General features: G+C 36.4%; 1 protein-coding gene across 1 annotated transcript in view; it reads right to left on the minus strand.

Annotated features, from left to right (window-relative positions):
* Positions 1 to 20,162, minus strand: part of CDH9 (cadherin 9, type 2 (T1-cadherin)) — a 64,572-nt gene extending 44,410 nt beyond the window's left edge. The window contains exon 1 of the mRNA XM_010571467.1: positions 19,935 to 20,162. Within this exon, the coding sequence (XP_010569769.1) occupies positions 19,935 to 20,162 (228 nt within the window). The remainder of the gene's footprint in view (positions 1 to 19,934) is intronic.
* Between the last annotated feature and the right edge of the window lie 3,245 nt (positions 20,163 to 23,407).

Genomic DNA, 23,407 nt, shown 5'->3' on the forward strand with positions numbered 1-23,407 from the left:
TGATTTAAGCAACTTGCGTTTCTAGTTGTATTTTTTTTTTTTCCTCTTTAGGAACATCTTACCTCAGTTAATTACTTCCTTCTAGTCCTCTCCATGAAGGAGAAATAATTTTCAAGAACACTAGGAGGTAAATTTTCAAAGCATCAAGTCAGGTTGAACAGTCCTTTTCCTCCTACACCTCTTCATAAGAGTTCAAAACTCTATCTCTGTGAACTTACAGGTACTGATTAGTTTGCCATATAGCACCATTATGAAAAAGTGCCTAAAACCAAAGCCAAAGCAAGCCATTGAAGCTGAGCCAGGCACTAGAAATTCTCACATAATACTCTTTTTTGGAAGCCTATTCCACTAATTTCATTTACGGGGACCCACAGGTCCTTTTTATGAGCATCTGCAGTATATTTTCCTCAGATATATGCTTACAGTCACATCTGACCACAGATCAGTGACCTGAGTGTTTTTCAAATGTGGACAGAAAGAATCTTATCCCAGCATTTTTTTGCTTTCTCTGAGTAGAAAAATATAGTATATCGTCCACCTGAGAAAATATTGTTCAGTATCAGTAAAGGGATTAATCTAGATAGTCACTAGAGGCAGATAAGTTATTTTATGCCACTTCTTTCCTTGTTTCTGTATTCCTGCCAGTGTTTATCTCCATGTTTCATAGCTGAGCCATTGTATCTTTTTATTATTCCACCTGTATGAAGGGTGATTGTGGCAGACTTTGTTAAAGTTCTTCACTTTGATTTTTTTCTCTAGTCTAACACTGTAGCCTAACACTAGTCACCAAATGTGATCTGATTATTATTATGGTCTCTTAGAGGTAAGACTGGATGAGATGACTATCCAAACAGTTTTAGCACTTAATATATCCATTTAGTATCAGCAGAAAGTAATTCCTGTTGAAATATTTTGGTTTGTTTTATTGTACATGTTCCTTTTTGTCTATTTGGGGTGGGGTAGGTTAACAGGCAAAAACTCTGTATGGGTGGAAAATGAACTTGTCAAACGTATCCTTCCTCATATAACAAATTTTTCATTCTGCAATTTCTGTGAAGATCTAGCAGGTCAGAGAAGAACCACGAAACACTTTGATAAAGGAAAGCAAGCAAACAAACAAAAAAAACCCAAACCAACTAATATATTAGATTACTCAGTATATAGTGACCACACCGATAACAAATGCCATCCCCATTCCATTCAATATCCAGCATCAACTCATCTGAAACAGATTGGAATGAAGACATAACTTAGAAAATGCACTGCTGAGTATCTTGATTTCATAATATTATTTTGTGCACACTTCTTTTTCTGTAGTCTTCTGTGTGGCTGGCTAAAGATGTTCTCAACACAACTTTTCCTGAGCATTATCAGAGACAAAGACATTGGTAATGGTTATGGGAGTGATAATAAGCTATTTCTGTAACAATATATGTCTTATAAATATGTGCATATTTATAAATGCTGTCTCAATCTTTTTTCTTTATTTACATAGGAAAAGTGTGCATCTCAGATTAGCCTGTCTTCCAGTTCTGTCAAACTGAATTTTTATGTGATGTGATAATTGAGATCTTGATGTTCTCAAAAGAAATCTTGACATTAATTTACATGCGTCCCTGTTACTGTAATTTCCAATAAGTAAATGAGTAGGCAAACAACAGATTATCTCAGAGTTCTGTAGCATAATTCTATTTCCCCTAAATTAAGTACCTTGCTCCTTTGGCTTACGCTTCACCCTCATGTAGCACTCAGTATTTATCAGCAAATGGTGGTTATAACACCGTGTTATAACTGCCTTGTTTCAGGAAGTATTTTGTTTGATTATGCATTCTTATTATGTCCAAGGCTAATCCATAACTTCTCTCAAAACTGCTATTATTATACACAGTAGAGAAGATACCAGCGTTCTTTGGAGGAAAAAGGTATCTCATAAATTATCAAGTTCAGGAATTGGTATGGAATGGCAAAACAAAAAATAGAGGAAAAAGAAAAAAATGTTGCCTTAGAAAATAGTTCCTTAAAGGCCCATGTTTAAAAGTACTTCATTGTTTCTTATTATTTCAGTTTTAATTTACTAAATTTCCTGTAAACTATGCAGCTGATCTGGTTCTCAGCTCTTTGTAATAGAGAGTAACTCTTTTCAAGTTAGGAAGACATATAATCAATGGAAGAGGGGAGAATCAATGGACACAGTTAACAAGTTATATAGTGATATGAATGAATTTTCCCTATTTAGAAGCAAGAAATTGTCAGACTTCATTTAGATTTCATTTCATTTGCAATTTAGTTCTGTATGTCATGGTTTAACCCCAGCCAGCAACTAAGCACCACTCAGCCATTCACTCACTCTCCCCCCACCAAGTGGGATGGTGGAGAGAATCAGAAAAAAAAAAAAAAAAAAAGTAAAACTCGTGGGTTGAGATAAGAACAGTTTAATAGGGCAGAAAGGAAGAAAATAATAATAATAACAACAATAAAATGACAATAATAATAATAAAAGGATTGGAATATACAAAGCACGTGATGCACAGTGCAATTTCTCACCTCTCGCCAGCCAATGCCCAGTTAGTTCCTGAGCAGCGATCCACCTCCCGCTGGCCAATTCCCCCCAGTTTATATACTGGGCATGACGTCCCATGGTATGGAATACCTCTTTGGCCAGTCTGGGTCAGTTGTCCTGGCTGTGTCCCCTCCTGACCTCTTGTGCCCCTCCAGCCTTCTTGCTGGGTGGGCATGAGAAGCTGAAAAATCCTTGACTTGGTCTAAACACTACTTAGCAACAACTGAAACCATCAGTGTGTTATCAACATTCTTCTCATACTGAATGCAAAACATAACACTATACCAGCTACTAGAAAGAAAATTAACTTTATCCCAGCCAAAACCAGGACACTATGCAACTATTGATGCAGAAGAAAAGGGGAAAAAAGACCAAGATGAGCTGCTTATGACTAGCAAGATTGTTATGAATAAATACAGTGAAAACATTCATTTCATTGCCTAAATTTAGAAAAGAGGTATGATCTCTCTTGTGGAGAGGGATGAGTGGAAAGGAAGGATGAAGACACACAAAGGAGAGGGTAGATCCATATTTAGACTGTGGTAGGTACTGTACTAATGTTTACAACCTGGATGGTTTACAGTGTGCCTCTGTATCATGGTATAGAAAAAGGGCTGTTACTATGGATTTCTTACCTCCACTGCCTCCACCCACGCAGTTGTCTCTAGCAGAGGATATCCCATGATCTTCTGTCTCAGACCCTATTTGCCTGTAAATGCCTTCTAGAAAGTGTGAACAATATTCTTTCCTTATGTTTTAAGTGAAGATATGTTGGGGGATTATTGTGGTCAAATGAACTCTTTTTAGTGTCACTAAATTGGTAGATCTCCATATTTTAGTGGGAGATGAAGACTATGCTGATTTCCACATTGTTGTGGTGAAACTAGTACCAGAACACAAGCGAACCTCTTCAAGGGTACGTGAAGGATAGAGGATTGCATGGAGCTGCAATCACAGCTAGAACAGATGTGCATGGGAGGGACAAAGTGCACAAATACAGAGTAAATTTTAAAGTCAGAAATCTTTTTTTTTTTTTTTCATATGTATCAGAACCTTACTAGATAGATAGACAGGTGTTTGATATCTGAGCTGGAGGACAAGTGAATTCATGGGCATGCCCAGTCCCACGCCCAAACCCCTGAAACTCCAAACTCTCTAACATCCTGGTCACACATCAGAGAGAGCAGAGGCTCTGTCCCAGCTGGTTTTATTTGCTCTCCTCAAACCAAGACAGGGAGGAATAGGAGGAAGATGCAAAACCGGGTCTTTTCTTGCCATGGGGAAGCAGTTCTGGGTCCCACAGGTTAGATACAGCTATGGCATGTTACCTTTCCTCCTGTGTTCACTGTCAACAACATTGCCTTCTATATTGTGCAATACTGCACTTGGGTGTTCAACCTTACTTGCTATTTACAGTTGTGTATAAGTAGACGTAAGAAGTTCTTTGAGCAAAAGTCCTACAAATTACATTAGAAAATTTTAATGTCCTTACAGTATTCTTTAAATTAAACCTGTAGAATTGTGGAGGTATTTTCATAATTTCTGTAAATTTGCTATGGTATTTTAAAGAGCTTAATTCCTCTTTCACATTGTAGTTGTGTGAAGCAATTTCTAAGCAATCTACTCTGTTATTTCTTTCCACCTTCACCACTAAAGTTCAATTGTATTTATATTTACACAAAACATTGAAAATGCTAATGGTAAGATTGTGTATGCCTGTATATGCATTTTAGATGTTTGAAGCAGTAGCCTATTGCATGCTCTTTGTTAATTTTGTCTGGAATAGGGTTCTGTTTCAAAGTATGTAATTCAAAGGTCTTTCTTAAAGGAGGACATTGGGGTTCGCTTGCTTTTTTTTTTTTCTTCCAGTTGCTGGAGGCATAACAATAAAAACGTAAAGTGTCAATGGTGCTAGTTATTTTGGTTTCAGGCTGTCACAAGTCAGCAGGGGAAAATTGGAAGCTATAAAAGACAAAGATGTTTTTTCCCCCCTGTGAAAATGAAACCTGAACCAAGAGTTATATTGGTATTGTCTTTTCAGACCAAATGTATTTCTATTTAAGGTTTTGCTAAACCGTAACGCAGCTGTCCAAAGACATCTCTGTTCTTTTTATATTTCATGTGCAATTTATGCTTCAGATGGAAAACATTCCCTTTCCCACCAAAAATTCTGTATGTTCAGCCTCTTAGCTCCTGGTACAGTTAACATGCTTTCCACACACCAGTCACAAGTTCACCTGTACTTACAAAGTCTTCTCCTTGAGTTTACCTTTGATATCATTGCTTTCTTTAAGGCTTAAGGCAAAAGACTCAAGCCATGTATAGCTTCAGATTGAAAAGCTTTTCCATAAAATTAACATAATGAAGCATTATATTAATAGTTTGACAGCTAGAAAATGTTGAGTTTTGGCTGTAATATATCCAGACCTACTGGCTCTGGAAAATGTTTAGGGAAACCATAGTAGACCGTACATGGCATAAAAGATCAACTTGGCAAAGTGTCATTAACTGTCAGATTTAGTATGATTCTTTCAAATATGCTTATGTCTTCTTAAATGTGAAAGCAATAAGCATAAACAGTAAGCAATGGGAAGGAACAGGGAAGCATAAGCTACGCAGATGTGTCCGAAGTGACCCTTTCTGAAATTAGAGGAAAAAAAGAAAATTTCTGTACTGTTAGGATTCCTCAAACTTCTTTTAATCACAGTTTCTAACTAAAGCTCCTGAGCTGAGGGAAGAAACACGTAAAATACAGAAAAACACAAGCTCATGTGTATGTTACTTTTACAAAGCCATGTGCCTATTTACATCAAATTTCTATTCATATATGGTGATTGTACTATGCTATTTATTTGGAAGCTGTGGCACAAAAACAGATTGAGTTTTCCAAGTCTGCCCAATATGTATTAAAGCACAAATTGATTTGACCCCAGGAAACTTGACTGTAATTATCACTGTAAGCTTACTCCAAGTAAAGAAGGTTATGCATATAGAGGTGGGAAAGAACACAGTATTTGTGAAGAAGGATGGATGAGTATTACCTCAAACAAAATAAATTAATTCATACTAAAAATGCAGGAAGTGTACTTGAAATAAGGGCTTGTAGCATCCCAGCCAACCCTAAAATCTTACAGAAAATATGTTGAGTGCTAATGACAGGTAGGATATTAACCAGTGCCCCCACTGTATGATTTCAGACCTTTGTGAGATTTACAGCAGCTAAGATACAGCTCCAATAGCAGCTCAGCCAATATTCTCCTTCATTAGCATTTTAACAAATTAAAAACTCTAAACATATCTTAATAACTGCAGTAGTTCTTTGGCATGGATTGCCGTGGCAGTATCTGCATTGCTTTAATTTTCTATTTATGTGTGTTTAATCAAAAGTTTTATATATGTGCTAAATGGCAATGTATTTACCTGACTTGAATTTGTGACATCAGCACAAACTTCTTAATTAAACAACCAAACTCTGTGTGTGATGGTAACCTAAGTGACTGTATATTAAACAAGGCAAATGACATTTACTTTTCTTATCTTCTGTTTTCCAGCATCTGGTTCTTGTGTTCAGCTGTCTATTGTTACAAATTCTCTAGGGAATGATATTGTGAAAAACACTGCTGACATCAGCTGCAGGTGCTGATTTTGACTTAGTAGGTAAGGGTAAATCTGGTTCTCATTCAGGAAGGGTGCAGCAGAATTCTTAGTAGTCTTTCGGTTCTGCTGGTACAAACACAACAGGGGGAAATTCATTCCCTCCATGTACATCTCCCCAAACCTTGGGTGGAGTCCTGGAAACCAGAGCTCTTTACTTAAGTACCTCCTTCCCCTGCATACCTTCTACATCTCCTGTGTCCTATATGTTAGGTTGTCGTCAAATCTGGAAAAGTGGTTGCATTCTTACTTCTGCACAAAGAATTGGATTTCAGAGCCCACAGAATTTCTTTGTTTGCCTCTCTCTATTCTCCAAATCAACAGGTGGGTCGCAGGTTTCCAGCCTGATGAAAAGAGCCAAACTGGTTTTTTTTACGCTTTGTCATAGCCTGTCATTTTGCCGTTCCATAACATGAGATACAGGTTTACAGGAAGTGACTGTAGTCATCAATTATGTCCACAGGTCAGAAATTATCACATCATAACATCAAGCACTGTCACTTTAATCAATCCCTGAAACAGGTGGTAAATCCATCATTATTTTAAAGGCTTCACAATAAGAAAGGATATTTTTCTCAGAGATTTTTTCTCTCACCAGAAACTTCAGAGTGAAATCTGTCTGTGTGCGTGATAACTCTTGCTGTTTCGGAGGTACTCAAAATGCACTGTGGTTCCAAAAGATGTGCACAGAGATAAGCAGGAATAAAAGCTCTGGCCCTGGAAGCAACATGAGTTCATCATATGGATGGATTATCCCTTACCCTCCACAGAACTAACTGATCTGGGCTCAGCTCTATGCTAATAAGCATATAAGAAATACTCTAGGAGGGGAGACCAATGGTTTGTCTAGCCAAGTACTTTATCTCAGAGGCAATAGGAGATGCTGGTCTGAGAGAGCATGCAAGACTGGCCACTGTAATTTTTGCTTCTTCTACACTCCCCACCACCCCGGCCCCAGCATCTACAACTGTCAGTTTAGAATAGGGATGTTAGCAGGACCTGGCGGGGGGGAGTCATTTTTTTTTATGAATCTGATGTCCCTGAACTTGTCTAATTACTCGTTGCCCTAACTTTGGACAAGTACTGCATTGACTGAAGTTATACTGAACTGACCGATGTTATACTGTTTTCAGTTGTGGGCCATCCACAGTGATCTGAAGCATACATCTGTAACAGGAGTATTTTACTACTTTTAATCACAATTTTATGTGTATATATACATATATATATATGTATACTTGTAGATGGATGTCTACAGATCAAGACAATGTTTTTCAGAAAGTCATACAGCATAATACAAGAGTAATAGAGTAAGATGTTGAGATGTGAGGCAATATGATCAAAGAGTCTTTTTTGGCCTAAAATTTGTAAACAGGCTTCCAGATCTGCAATACCAAACAAACAAATCCAGACTGTAGGCCTGCTGAGTCAAAGGAAGCAGATTCCAAAATGTGCATTTTTCCTAAGCTGTTCAACTACATGTTGTTTCCAGAAATATTCAAAATATTTTAAGTTATTTGCTATCCTTAAAACATATTTGCTTTTACATGAATGCATTTCAAACCTAAAAAGTGGTGATTTTGAGTTCCATGCTTATTGATTCACAATGATCTCTACAACAAAGCTTCAAATCACAATTTTAAAAATGCTTTTTTCCTAAGATCCTGCTTTGCAAACTGATAAGCTAATTATTTTGTTGCACATCTCACAAGATGTGTATACATCTCACACAAGAAAAAATCTGTTCATTCCTCAATACCCATTTCAGAATGTGGTTTTTAAATGGTGACTCTTTAAATACCTCGAATATTTATCTAAAACTAAACTTTCAAATGAACAGTAGCAGAAGGTAGGTAAGGTCATTGCATGAAATAAAGCATCACTAAGGTCTTTTGCTACTGCTTATTTATTGACAAAATTAATCAAACAAAAAAGAAGAACATAGGCTGAAATTAATTTAAAGTGTTATACTGTTTCTCTATCCTGCAGACTGTACTGGAAATGTAAATTGTAATACCAACCGAAGGGTACTCAGTGCAAGTTTACTGCAGAGTTGCCCATCTTGTGCCTTCCTCAGTCTGAGTGCAATTCCCCTGCCCCGTGCCTGCTCCAAGACACATAGGTGCATGCCCAACTCTTCTCTGAGAAGCAGATTCCTGAAGGCAGGTATAGCAAAGCATAAGGTTTGTAATCAGGACGGAGCATATTAAGCACCAGGTCTCGAATCTGTGTTGTGATAATGTACCTTCCTAAGTGAAGCTATTGTTTCAAGAAGAGTATGCTGAAAACCAGTAGTTAGGAAAGAAATATATAGGGTCATTTTTTGCTTTTTTCTTATTTGTCACTGATTTTATATTCATTGAAATTTGCATTACCTACTTGTATGTTTCAAAACACCATCTTTGAAAGGCCACCACTGTAATGATGGCAAAGACGAGGCAGTGGCTGGAATAGTTATCAAAACAACTTAATTATTTTCCTGGCACAACAGAACCTGGAAAGTGTAATGCCATTTTTGGAGGGGGGCCTGAGATGGGCTTCAGGTTCCACATAAACCACAAGCTGGTTGTACCTGTCTGATTAAGCAATAGCCGTGGCTATTGAGTTCTGCATCTAACTGTTGGCTGGCTCTGTGACCTCGTATCACTGTTTCAGCAACTCTGCTGAAGTTTTCTCCTCAGAAGAACAGATATTATGTCATTGCCTGCCTCATCATAGGTACTGTTCATTTAATATAAAATACTTTGATATATTTTGTTGAATGGCACTTATGGAAGTGGAAATTATTATTAATACTCACAGCATCATCATTAGAAGGTTTTATTTATCCTTTTCTCTTTTATCCTCATCAAAGAGATCAACATCATGAAGAGAGGACAATGTTTTTTATATATATACATATATATTCTTATAGATTTTAGAAGCATACAATGATTTTAAATTGTGGGCTTTTTTTATTGTTTCTTTTTCTTTTATGCACTTTGAACTTAGACCAGATTTAGCCACCTGAAGTACAAAGATAATTAATTGCAGTACCTCTGATAGAAGGAAAACAGAATGGGTCATTCCTGTGGCCTTCCATTAACAGTATATTTGAAGGACTAAAGAATTTCTTCTGGGATAGATTCAAAATTTGCCCTTCACTTCATGCCTTTATGCATGTGATTCTAAATCTTTCATATGGAATGGGTGGGAATCAGACCATGACCTCTTCTACTTCACAGTTACTAGCCTGTACAGAGGTGAATGTATTTTCATGTTCTGTGAAACTTAGAGAGACAGTTGAAAAAATCTTTTAATTATTTATTTTGCTTTCTTGCAACAACCCCGCTTCCATTTGCTTCACCAACACTATATATAGAAATACTTGTTTCCATGACAAATTCCTCTTTACATTAATTTTATTGTCCACACCATTTGTTTATATCTAATTAATATAGGTTTAAATTAAAAATAAATATACATAGTTATTTCTTTTAGTCACCTGTGTTGCACAGAATATACAGTAACTTTTTCCTTTTTTTTTTTTTTTAATTATTGATTTAAAGGATCTTTAGTCTCAGCATTTTAAATGCAAATGCTGCAGTGGTAGAGAGACAAGGTAAGCAAATACTTTCTGTATTTTATTTTTCATTTGTTAATTCAGTCCTATCAGTCAGCTACCTGACCCAGTTATATTTGAACATTTAATGCTCTGTTACCTCCTGGTATTTGACAGTGTTTATTCATCACAAATGCTTATTAAAAAGAAAAATATGCTTACTTCCACAATCCCTCTAAGACTGAACTATCAGAAAAGCACCATTTTTAAAGCTTGCATCAGTAGTTGCAACATTTTTATCAGTGTGATATAGTAGTGTTAATTCCACTTAAGCTGCATAGAAGTTGTAAACTAGAACTTTTTTATAAGAAACAAATTTGTTCTCAATATTTAGAAACTAAATCTATTTCAGCTCTTAATCAGAAATATGTAACAACAGCTAAAAGTTCAAGGGGCAAAAATGGCTACAGGTGGTGACAACAATCACAAATTTGAAGTTAGGTAAATGCAATTTATGAATGCTTGAGTAGAAGTATAACAATATCCTACTTAATACTTCTGTGTTTATCATTTTTATGCACTAGGAATGCATAGTTAAAGCAATCATTTATATCACAAATTCAAGCATTCACACACTGTTCACCAAGTAGGTAGCTATTAAATATTTAGTTCTCTTTTTTCTCCTTTTCATAGTGTGTCCTGATTATCTTATTCAACCAAATACTTCCAAGCCCTGCTTTCAATCAAATGGCTGATTCATGGCTGTTTTCATGATATTCCAGAGCTTTTTTTGTAACATTGTGTGGGAACACCTCATACATAGACATGTTCTGAGGAAAAGCTTCATTGGACAAGTGTTGGCAATTGCATTTTACAGACAGAAAAAAATAAAGCAAAATATACATAAAGCAAATATTCAATCAAATTTTATTAATAATTATTTCCAGCATCACTAATTATTTTTATGGCAGGGTTTGGGCTACAACTTTACTCTTGTATCTGAATCAACCAGTCCAAAGACCTCTCTGAGATTTTGTTAAGAGTTCTACAACTTAAACAGAGGGGAATTGAGGTCATTTCTCCTTAGGTTCCCTCTATGGAAATGGAGAACACATAAAAAGAATTTCTCTTCAGTTAAGGCTAAAACTCATTTAATATTATGAGCCTGATTGTCATTTCCTCACACTCCCAATTTGACAAAAATGGGCTGATGGCTTCCATCCAAAATGGGCATTGTTGTCCCTGAAATGTGAAGCAAGATAGGAAGGAATTTATAACTTCTCAAATGTTCATGGAGGCTGGAATGCTTTCTCACTCTTTTCATTACACTCTGCTGTGTAAAAACAGAAAAGAGATTTCAGCAGAGCTTCTTGACCATGGATTGATGTAAGACAGAGCAGAAGTTAGCCCAGTATGTTTATGTTGCTACAGCAATGCATACGGCAAGGATTTGACTGTAGTTACATATTTCTATAACTGATAAGAGATCACAAATTCCTCTTTTGATTGATACCCAGCATAGTGTTAAATTGACTGATTACATTGGCTAGACTAACATATTTTTCAGTTTCTAGAAGGCTGAAATGTATGATGATTTCTGCAACGGACAGGATTTGATGTATCAGACATGTACAGGAAGACAAAACATGCTGTTCTTGACAGTTGCTTGTTGACAGCTCCTCTGTTTGTCTTCAGGGTGACTATTCATAAACCTTTCTCCAACAGACAAGATGTTGCACAATACCACCCTCTGATGCAGTCAAATTGCCCTTTCTAAGTAGTCACATACTGATTTGCTCTGATGGGTTTTGCACTCTTTTTATCACCAGGTTGGCAGGTACCGGTAAACCACAATATAGTCAAAATACTTGCCCTCTTCGGAATCGCTCCCATAATGTAATCAATGCAATAAATATACAACATCATGAAAAGTATCTTGTGAAATACATTTTCCTCACCCTCCCACCTTTTCGTGCACAATAAATGATTGCTTGATAACAGATAATGATAGGTCTGCAGATTGCCACTAGTCTAATCTTCTCTTCCCACAGGTTTAAAGCTGCAAGGCTGAGAAATACCAGCCTATGAAGTGGTAATAAGAAGAGAGGGCTATTCTATGAATAACAATTACCTATTGTGGCAGGTTCCTGAGCCAGCTAGATCTTTTAGGCAGAGCTGCTTAGGCCTTTTCACATAAGGAGCTTGCCAAGACCAAGAGGCTTTTAAGCTCAGAAAAGCCGGTTTTTATTAAAATGAAAATGGTATTTTAAATGGCAACTGGAAATTACCACTGAAGACAGAAGAGAACTCTAGTCTTCATGCCCACTTCGTCTTTAAATCAGGTGGTTTTACTTCAAGGCTCGGTTTTCTTTAGCTTGTCAGCACCCTCCATCCCAGCAAACTCCACAGGGGGGACCTCCGTGGGCCCCAGCCCCCCGTTACTGTTGTCCTGGCCCACCCACGGGTGCTCTGAGCACACTCAGGAGATCCCCGCAGAAGGGGAGCTGTGACTAAGCAAAGAGCAAGTGCTGTAGTGAACAATAAACTAGACTCCACATAGTACCCCTTGCTGCTATGTTGGGTATCTGGTGAGTGTAATTTTTCCACACCTGAGAGGAGAAGCATGGCAGGGAAAAGGAAAAAGAATCAGGGAATTATTATTGTTTTGCTTTTATTTAATTGTCTTGTATTGGCTTTGGCTTTACAAGTAGCTGGGTAATTTTTCAGATGCCTGTAACTATGCTGTGGATGAAGTTGTCACTTAGCCTTGCTAAATTCTTAAAAATTATCTTGAAAATTCTCCTTTTTCAGTTAAACACAAGGGGTCTTTAAAGGCACATAGTTGGCAGCTTTCTGCTTTTTTTTTTAACTTGAAAATCGTTGCATATTGGATGTTCTGTCTCAGGAGAGGAGAGGACAGGAAAGGAGAAGGGAAAAGGGAAAAGGGAAGGGGAAGAGTTTTGAATAAACAGCTTGAGGATTCCCTCATTTCTTATGTCTTTGGGTTTATTCTTGGTTTAGTTTTGCTTTTCACAAGCAGTTGAGCTGATTTAGCATTTGAACTTGAAAAACTCACACAGAATCCTTGAAAACAGAAGAGACAGAGACCAAAAGAGATAATCTGTGCCATCCTTCTGCCTCCAGGAAGGATCAGTGTGGACTTCCTGGCACATTGTTTTTTAGTTTGTCATGAAAACCTCCAGTATCAAGAGACTCCTGTCTTTCTGAGTGATCTTTAGCTAGTACTTCACTGTATTGACCGTGTTTACCAACAAAAACTTCTTCCTGATGTTGAATGTAAATCAACCTTATGACACTATGAACCCAACTTCTTGCCCTGAACATGACAAAAACTTGAGATTATCTTTTTAGCACTCTTTTATGTAGTTGAATAAACAGAAGCTGTCAGATGTCATGACAGCTGCTCTATCTGTACCAAACAATGCCAACTCACTCTTGTTATTCATGTATTTGAAGTCTGACCATTGCAGTTGTTTTCAGACATCAATCTTTATTTTGTGAAATATGATGTCCAACTTTTTGCAAAATTCTAGCTTAGGCCTATCATTGCAATGTAACATTCAAGGTATTTCATATTTAAACTGTTTACACCTGGGATATGCATGTTGTGATTAGATCTCTTCACTATTTTTGAAACTTCAATTAAAAATGTATGTAGGTTGTCAGAAATGAGCTGCTGTCCTTTTCTTTTTCAAGAAAAAAGTCTTATTGTTTTTGGAAGATGTCACGTTTGTCTTTCAACATTTTCTTCCCTGGCCCTCCAGCCTTCTTTCTAAAAGCAGCAATAAAATTTTATTGAAAACTTTGGGGTTTACTATTTTTTGACAAAAAAAATTTTTCTTCCAGCAATTTTTCAATAAGGTTTATGATGGAAGCCTTCAGAAAATAAGTTATTTTTAAACAAGTAAAGCTATGGCTCTTCATCAGTATTTGTAGTTAAGTTAAGTTATGCATGTATCTGGAGAGAGGGACTTGTGGCATTTTTTTTAACCTTTTTTTTTCTTGGTTTGCCTGTTTCCATTTTAGATTTATTTGGGGGATTCATCTGCCTAGAGATATGGCTGCTTGAAATTAGATCAAATGTTTGTTGAAAAAATGTGCTAACTGAAGAATGCAATGTAAGTGGAGATAATTTATGAATCTATTAATTTTAGAATCAAATAGGTTTTACGTTTCTTATTTTTTAAAATATTGGTCAGACTCTTTTTCTTATCTCTGATCTTTTCTGTCCTTATGGCTTTTTTCCTTTCTGTTTTGATACATCATTATTTCTGCAGTATTCATTCAAAGACAAAGAGAAACTTGGGGACCGAGAGAGGAAAGTAAAGACAAAAGGATGAGACCCAGGAGACCCCACTGATTTTTCTTCTTTTATTTAATCTTAAAATACTGATTTTACTTTAAGAGCAGAGATTCTAATGAAAATATGTTATTAAATCTTCTTCAAATCTGTGTTTTAAAAGATGGCTGTGGGATATAGCACATGCTAGATGGAACATGTTAAGAATGTGACAAAATCTTCCCCCAGTTGAATTACACTTCTAAATGACTATATGTCAGCAACATATGATTGTTTCTGATTCTGTTGGTTTTTTGAAACTTATCATACTGCTAAGACAAAAGATGTCAAAGAAACACGCTGGTTTTAGCAACATTTAGGTGCTGTACTGAATGCAACAGTTTTTCAAATGAGACAAGTGGGTTGCATCTTTAACAAAGTGGAGGGCACACTTGAAACACTGAAAGGGTAGTGCACCTGTATGTTCTCTCATCCTAAGAATAGGTGGTTCTTAAACTGACTCTGTGGAGGGAAAATAACAAATGCTGTAAAGAAATCCTTATGGATTAGTTGCATAAATTGATTAAAGGCACAAGTAAAAAAGTAAGTTGTCTCACATACTCTAAAGGCAAGATTAAGATAAAATTCAGTACATAAAGAAAACAATATTAGATAATTAATAAAAAAATATTTTTGCAGCAGAAGTTATGTGGCAGATATATGCTGTACCCCACCCCCCTGAAAAATAAAACAAAACAAACCGTCCCCCGTAAAAACCCACCCTCTGAATATTTTTCTTTTCACTTTATACTTCTTAGTAAGACACACAGGCAAATGTCATGAATAAAACTCACAGGATAACTGGAGGTAGAACAGGGGGTTTTTTTAGTTTACATCCAATTTAAATAATGCTTATGATATGCAAAACTTAGTTAATTTATTTTTATGGAAGTTACAAAACAGAAGGTTATTCACAGAGCAGCTAAGTTTGAGCAGTGTCAATTCTTTTTTATTTGATTTTGTATTTCCCCCCTTAATATGAAAAAGAAAGGTTGCAGGTGGTGTACAAAAGTGGTTTTGTTGTTGTTGTTGTTGTTGTTTGTTTATTATTTTTAAAAGCTGGGTTATGACAGGTGTTTGATTTGAGTCTAACATACATTGCATAGAAATTCACACATTATCTGCCCATCAAGATTAGCAGCCTTTGATTAGCAAAGTGCCTGTTTGATATAGGGAGAGACTAGCTTTCATGTAAAAGGAGTGACTTAAAGGAAGGAAAATCTCTTGTCTCTTGAAATCACTTTGCAAAGCATAAAGGACTACGGTTTTCAAAATGGCTGATGATTCTGATTAGGCCAGTTTCTTCCCACCTAGGGATGTTTCATAATACTGGAGTTAAAGGGGTGGGATATTTGGCATTTTGCACAACTGATGCCCATTCAGTGGTTATCAGGTAAGTTATTTAGGAATGGAGACACATAAAATCAGTATTAACTTTGGAATATAAAACTAATTATCCCTAAAGGGCTACTTGGTTAGAGCCTTCTGTGCATTTTATTAGCTTTTTCTTTAATTAATGAACATCATCCCCATCAACATTTTAATACTTCCTAAATTGCATGTCCTTTTTTTTAGATTATTATCTCTTTGGATTGTTTGTTTAGGAAGTAAGTAAATTTGGTAGGATTTTCTCATAGAAGGTCAATGGTTTAGATTTAATTTCTTGGATTCTGCATGGCGCTTAAAGTTAGTAGCAGCTGAGAAGTTGGATCTATGGCCCCTCCCTAATGAAAGAAAAGGACATCCCAGAAACCAAGGAATGCAACAGTATGCTATACAGTCAGGTGTTTTATTTTCTCAACCCCTTCGTATTTCACAGACAAAATGCCAGTTGTTTCTTTTCCTTTAAAAAGAAACTTCTCTCAAACATTTAACTCTGAATGTTATATTGCAATCCACTTTTTCTTTTTTGTGAATTCTTAGTAGGCAGAAGGAATTATACAGTTCCCCTTACTACATCCTCTGAAAATTCCTCACACTGATCATCTCACTGAGATATTCAACGATCACACCAGGCAACAGGCATCTTGAAAGAATATGGTCATTTTTATGTTTTAGAAATTTTTAGGGTTTTTTTCTTGGCCAAATTTTTAAACAGGACTGTGATACTGCTTACCTTACCTGTGTCTGACTAAATATTTCAGCTGCAAACTCTCCAGAGCAAAGTTTTTCTCCCTATCCAATTTTTATACAACACCTAGCATGATGGAGCCACTGGTTACTGTAAGCATTTCCTGAATATAATTTAAAAGGATAAGAAATGAAAGGATGTTGTAAGCAGGTCTTGCATTGTTGCAGGTATGAGTAATAGGACCTAACAGATTTATAACTTCCTATGCACTTATTTTTTTATGCATGCACCAGTATATGAGACAGATGGGTCCTCTGAGTTGGAAGAAGAAAAGAAAGATGCATGATGGATATACTGTAGGTTGTCTGGATTTACTTTTGACTCCCATCACATTAGCAAGGCAGTTGTTCTGCATATATGCCCTGTCCCTGAAGGGCGGTTTGTCGTTTAGGTCTGTTCTTTGAATAATTTCCTTACTACAATTTTTCTAGCCATCAAGTCTTTTGGCAGCTGTTGAATGCTAACTTTTTTTGCTCATCAAACAATATTTTCTATTTCTGCTAAGTGCATTAGATGCACTTACTGGTCTCCATTTTATGTCACCTATCATCACTACCACAGCCTTTGTCTAAAAGCTATCTAACTATAATTGGGAACATAAGCTCTGTTCTAGCTGTTCAGAGTCCATTAACACCATGTTACCCCTGCTAGCAGTCTGGGAGCCATGCACCAAGTTTGTGTGGAGTTGGGTTTTTCATCTACCTTACAAGTACACCAGAGCTCTTTTTTAGTTACTTCTTGTCACGGGGTGAAGCCTACCCACAAGCACCACTCAGATAAATGAGACCGTGATTGCATCTTCCACTCTAACTGCTTAGATTGGTTTGGTACGTGCAGGAAAGAAACAAAAAATCTGGGATGATGGAGCTGTTAACCACTTTCCATTCTTGGAAGATATTTGGGAAGGAGACAGGAGGGTGAGAGTAGCCGCAGTAACAACTGCTATTTGGCCTTAAATATGGGGAAAGAGATCGTCCTGGGGCTACTTGGCTAGTAAGGCCATTGGCTGCTGACAATCTAATTTAAAAAAGTGCTACTTAAGATGGTAACACCTCAGATATGGGGGGAAAACTCCCTCTAGAAACCTCTGACACCGAGAGGGGCCTGAGCACAAGGCAGAAGTGCCCTTTTAGGGGCCAGACTGCCAGCCAGGACTTGGACAGTCCAGTGGCCAAAGCAAGTGTCCAGTTCCCCTGGGTCCCTGCTGCTGGTCTAAACCGGACTGGGGGCTGAGCGGCGGGAGTGAGAAGTGTGAAGCTGTCACATAATAGCTCTCCATCCCATGTACCCATCCTTCTTCATAAATAAATTTTATCCCTTTATGTCATACCGAGTGATCCTACCCCACTGGCAATAACAGAATGCACTCATAATAAAATAAAGCATCAACAAAGTAGCATCACTAACAAAACACAAACAATGACCTAACAGATTAAAGTTGTTTCAAAACTGAACTGGGGAGGAAAACCTGATTTTTTAGTATTATGGCTATGATCCCTTAGAAGTTTCTCTGCTGATAAAGTTTCTTAATTCAGTTTATTTAATTTTTAGTACAACATTTATTATTCTACCCCAGTAATCCATCTGCCTGTGCATATCCATATTAAAGAGGGACTGGATAAGAATACTGGCTATGAACTAGTCCCCATGGGTTGGAATAAAAGTGCTCTCTCTTCACACATACCAGTTTGCTAATTACCATCACTTTGAGCGGAGAATACTAAACCTGAGATTTAAGCCTTTCTCAGAATAATATTGTTCAAAAAAATTGTTGCTTTTTAAAAAAAAATTAAAAAAAAATCCTTAGCTGACTTCTTGTTTTAGCAGCTCCCTCTTGGTGCTGCATGTCACGTGTACCTAGGATAATCTGAACTAACTTAAATGGATTTACTGTGGGTTTATACCACTGAGGACAGAACTACGATCATTTTGTCAGGTCATAAACTGTTCTAAAGTTAATGCAACCACATGGAGTTTTTCCCTTCAATCCAACTCCATCTCTTTGGAACACAGGGTAATATTTGGGGTGATTTCCATCTGTTTAGAGATCAATAATACTGACCTCTCCCTCAGGGCCTCTGTACAATATTTTGCAGTAAAATGTGAAAAATCTCCACATGTTATCTGAGTTGTAAGAAATGAATCATCTCCGATTCAACTGCTGTACAGCCATTTGTTTTCCTTCCTGGACTTAGCTCTATGGTAATGAGGTCCAACGGCTTTTAGTTAGTTTGGAATAAGTGCAGAATAAGTTTGCATCTGTTGCAATATACCATGTAGGCAATCCTTCTGTGAAACAGAGATGGTGATGACAGTCTTGGTGTAAGCTTAATTTATTTGAGATTTAGAATGGCATACATGGTTTGGAGTCCATTCATCTGTAGCAGTGGGACTGAAACTGGAATCAACTCTTATGTTTGATACTTGCTTCTCCTCTAGGACAGCTTTCTATTTTTACAAAAAAAATATTTTTGTGAGTTTAGGTAGAACTTACGGCTATGGAGATCTATATTATTGTGCACCTTATTGTATGTTTTCTTTGCAAGTTTACTTAATACTAAAAGATACTTTCAACCAAATTTTTTTCAGAAATCTTTCTATGCAGTTGCTTCACTCTTTATTGGAAACACCTTTGCCTACAACAAACCTTCCTATTTTACACACTGATAAATGCCTCTAGCAATAGGGTTATTGGCTCTCATCTTATTTCTGCTACTGCAAGTCAAAAATTCTGCTACATCTGCAACTGCAATATTCAAAAACATTTTGGGGTCTTTTAATTAAAAATGCCTCAATCTGTTTGGTAGTTAGGCACCAGAAAGTGAGAGAGCTACCTGAAAATCCAAGCTAGTGACAGCATTGTGGATGAATGACAGAAGCTGGAATGGACACTAATTAACTTAAGATATTAAGATTAACATTTTCTTAATTTGTAAGTCATTCTGGGTGGTTGTTGTCTGTATTCAAGGCCTCTACCAAGATTGCTTAGTTAGACGAGACCACAAGGCACATCTGTGGATGGTGAGACACCACAAAAGGCTAAAAATCTGGAAATCTTTGAGTTGTGTGTTATCAGAAAAGGTAGGACTGCAGACAGCTGGAGTGCAGAGGTACTGTTGTTGGCAATAGCTGATGTAGATAGGTCTCAAAGAATGGAAAGTCTTTCAAGCCATCAAGTAAAGATCTCAATTTACTGCAGAAATGATGAAAACCAGACTTTCTTTCTTCTCAGACACTTTATCCATACTGGGAATTGTGCATAGACAGCAATTTTATTATTAATAAATAGAATTCTATATTTCATTTGAGGAAGTACGCATCCCAGTATACTGGCAAGTGACACGAGGTAGATGAATGAAAGCATAACTTCTCTATTCCCTTATCTAATATTTAACAGTTGAAAACTGGAAATGAGTCAGTGATAAACTTGCATGGGCATATGTAATAAGAAGTTGGAACATTTTAGTCTGAACAGTTTCCTATTTTTTTTTCACCAAATTACTTCATTTCTCCCACAACTTTGAACAGTCATGGAAGCCTCAGGTGGTCCATGACATGCTTTTTTTGACTTAAATTAGAAATTGGGATCATTGTTGTATAAAAAGCAAAATAACTGTGGAGAAGGGGGGGAAATACCAAGGCTGTCAAATGCATCACCTCTAAAGAATCCTTTAAACACAAGGCTTACCTTGCCCACGTATTGAGTATCGGGACCTGTGTACTCCTCCAGCAAGAAAAATTGATTCCACATCCAACCACGCTTGGTACGGTGCAGTGTTTTTCCATCATTCTCTGACAATCCTGTTATCCTTTCACTGCGTAAGTGCTTGTTAGTCCTTTTTTGGGATGGCATCATATGAATCGCATGAAACATACAGCTCCAAAGCAAAACTGTCAAGAACGAGTAAGTCCTCATCATTTACAGAGATGCTGTTAGCCTCCACTCCTCTAATAATTCACCGGAACAAATTTTTCAAATGTTATATTCCTCTTGCAAGTAGGACCTACAGAATGGAGAACAGTATTTCAGTAAGTTGCAATAATTTTGTTTCCCTAAGGCCATGGCCTTAGGGAAACAGGAATACCAATAGCCTAGTGATCATGACAATAACCCATGGAAATTACATATAGCCGTAAAAATTACTCAGAAAGTTTTTAAGTCAAGTTCTTTAATGTCTCCTTTATCTTCTTCTATTTCACTCTCTCACACTGTATATAGACATTAATTTAAAACACAATCTGAGTAAAATACTTCTTCATCTGAAAACTTTAGCTACCAGCAGCATCGTGACACAACGAAACAGCCCAAATAGCAGACCTTCCAACGTAATCTCTCCCAGTTCAGCTCTCTTACTATCTCTTCAGAACTGTCTGCACATCTGAATTTTCTGTTACTTCATGATTAATACAACCCCTCTCCCGCTTTGTTCCCAATTGTCCAGAGGATCCGCTTCTGTTTCTGAACAAAGGAACTCATAATATGAAAATTAAAGTATTATTGATGCCTTCAACAGATTCCTTATTCCAGAAGGAAAAAGTACTTATTAGATAAGTTTCAGTTCATAGGAGTCCTGCTGGGGTTAACAAAATTCTGCATTCAGGACAGAATTCTGCATTATAATGCATTTTACTTTTTCCCCTCCTGAATGAATGGGAATTTTCATGATATAGAACCTTATTTTTGCCATTATTTTTCTGAGACTGGCATTGATGTTTTGTGTAGAAGTTTGTAAACAACATTTCATCAAAACCAAAGATTTTTTTTTTTTAAACCCATATTCTTTATTTGGCAGTACAGCTGAGGTGCCTGATGTCCCAGTCTTTTCCATAACCTGGATTTCCTCTCAAGTCTGCTTTTGCTTTAACATATCTTTAGCTGAGCTGTCATTGCGTATTACAGAAAGCATAAGAAAACAATTCAGCAGCAGAAGTATCATTTGCTTTGGGAATCCTAGTCCATGAACAGTGATAGTAGCATGAAGCCACAACACCCAGAAGTTTTAGAATACTGAAGTTCTGAAATTTAAAAAAAATATACATATCCATCCTCCTTTCTCCCACAGCCCGACATTACTAGCAGGTACTTTCACTTTTTTTTTTTTTTCAGGGGAGGGGAAGGGAGTCTTTTTCTCTACAAAAAGCTAGATTTTTTTGGAAATAAGATGCTTTTTGTGAAAATTATTAGTCAGTTGAGAACCAAAACTGTTTAACAGAAAACATTCAGTGAATTGTACTCTAAAGGCCTTAATGATTAAATTGCTAGGATCGTGCCCTTGTGTGAAGTTTTCCTTAAAATGATGATATTCTGTATGGTCTCAGGATCTTAACTAGCAATCCTGAAGGAGGATCAAAGTCTTTGCATTTTAGTAACTTCAAAAAGAGTTTTAGCTGAGCAAGAAGTGAAGGCTTGGAATATTTATCACTTTCTAACATGTTCAATAACAAAAATACCCCAAACAATTTAATAGGTGTCAAATTTATGCAGAAGATCATGGATATAATGCAGGAAAAGTCTTATTTTCTTTTACTTCTTTATTTTAATTGAAGAATCAAAGCACAGAGTAAATTAACTCTATTTGCATAAAATCAAGAATGTTCGTAGATTTTGGCATACATTAGTGGATATATTTTCTTTGAATTCTATAGGTATACTCAAAATCTTGTTTTCTCCCTTGTAATGCTTAGTATGTTCCTGTTGCATGCAGAGGGGCAAAGGGGAACTCTCCTGTGGCTAATTTAATACCAGTTAATTTTGACATTAACTGGAAAACATGTTGTATACATCATGATCTTGCCTTGTGATTGAAACTTACTGGATACAGATCAAAAGAAAAAGAAAACCACTTAACCAATCTTTTATCCATGTCTAAATTTGATTATTCTAATTCCCTGTATAATATAGACTGAAGTATTTTTTATCACTGAATAAAACTATTTATCAATGTAGAGCATAAGACATGATCATCCAGATCCTCAAATCCAGGACAGGCAGGGCCTCTTCAGACTTTGTAAATTAGATCCTGGTTAAGGTATTGTAAAATGAAAGTAAACAGCAACAGGAACTACTTTTGAAAATACAGTAATCAAAGGGCAGTTTATCAAGTTTGTCCAATGGTTCTGAATTCTTATCTCTTCTTGAGATACTCTTGCCTGATTTGTCCTCAAACAGTGCTCTTTCACAGCTGTAGTACAGCACTTTTTGTTGGACTGTCGTTCAAGAATTCATCTCATATACATTCTGAATGATAGCACGTTCAAATATTCATGTTGATCAAATTTTGGGTTTGTTTGCTTTTGCTTTGTGTATGAGTGATGTGTTGCTACTTAACTATTCCAATAAATTTTATGGGTTTATATCTTTAAGATCATGACTGATTTATTTCTCTAGTTTCTTGGAACATATCAGCTCTTATGCATTGAAACAAAACAAACCACAAAACAAAAAAACCCAAAAGCTCTGAAAACTATACATGTATTTGGCAAAATTTTAACACATAGTGAATCTATGAAACTACTAAAAATCCTAAAAATATATTTTACAAAAACTCTAAGCCTTGGAATACTGCTGTGAAAAATAAGTTATCAAAAAATGTCAAACAATTCACATTTTCTCTTCAAAATGTCGTTATTTCAAAACTTAAACAAATCTAACACTCAAATTATTTAGTCTCATTTATTTTTCTCTTTTTTTTGAAATCAGGGGAAGGATAGAGGACATCAATATATTTTCATTTGGCCATTTTAAGAAGTGTGATTGCATGTTCAGTTTTGTGATAATTTCAAATGGAAATAAAATTTCAAATTTCAGATGCTTCACTTTTGCTTGTTCAAAGCTACACGTTTTTAATTTCCTGAAATTGCCTTCATTCATTTCTGTCCAAACACTACTTGCCATACTCATTCAAATGCATGAGATGTTTATACTACTCTTTCCTTTGTACTCAGAGAAATACTTCGAGGTGGTCATTGGCTTTATGCATCTGGTCTTGTAGTCAGCTACAAGTCAAGTGGGTAAGGAATTGTGTTTGGTAGACTCAGAAGGTGTATTTTAATACTGAAACAAAGGATTCTGGTGTAGTCTGGAAAAGTAAGAGCAGATGTTCAAGAGACCACAATACACTGTGCACAGATGCTCTGAGCCTGCTATAAGAAATTATTTCT

The sequence above is a fragment of the Haliaeetus leucocephalus genome, unplaced genomic scaffold (genome assembly GCF_000737465.1).
Source record: "Haliaeetus leucocephalus isolate CR32 unplaced genomic scaffold, Haliaeetus_leucocephalus-4.0 Scaffold328, whole genome shotgun sequence".
In the NCBI taxonomy this organism is placed as follows: Eukaryota; Metazoa; Chordata; class Aves; order Accipitriformes; family Accipitridae; genus Haliaeetus; species Haliaeetus leucocephalus.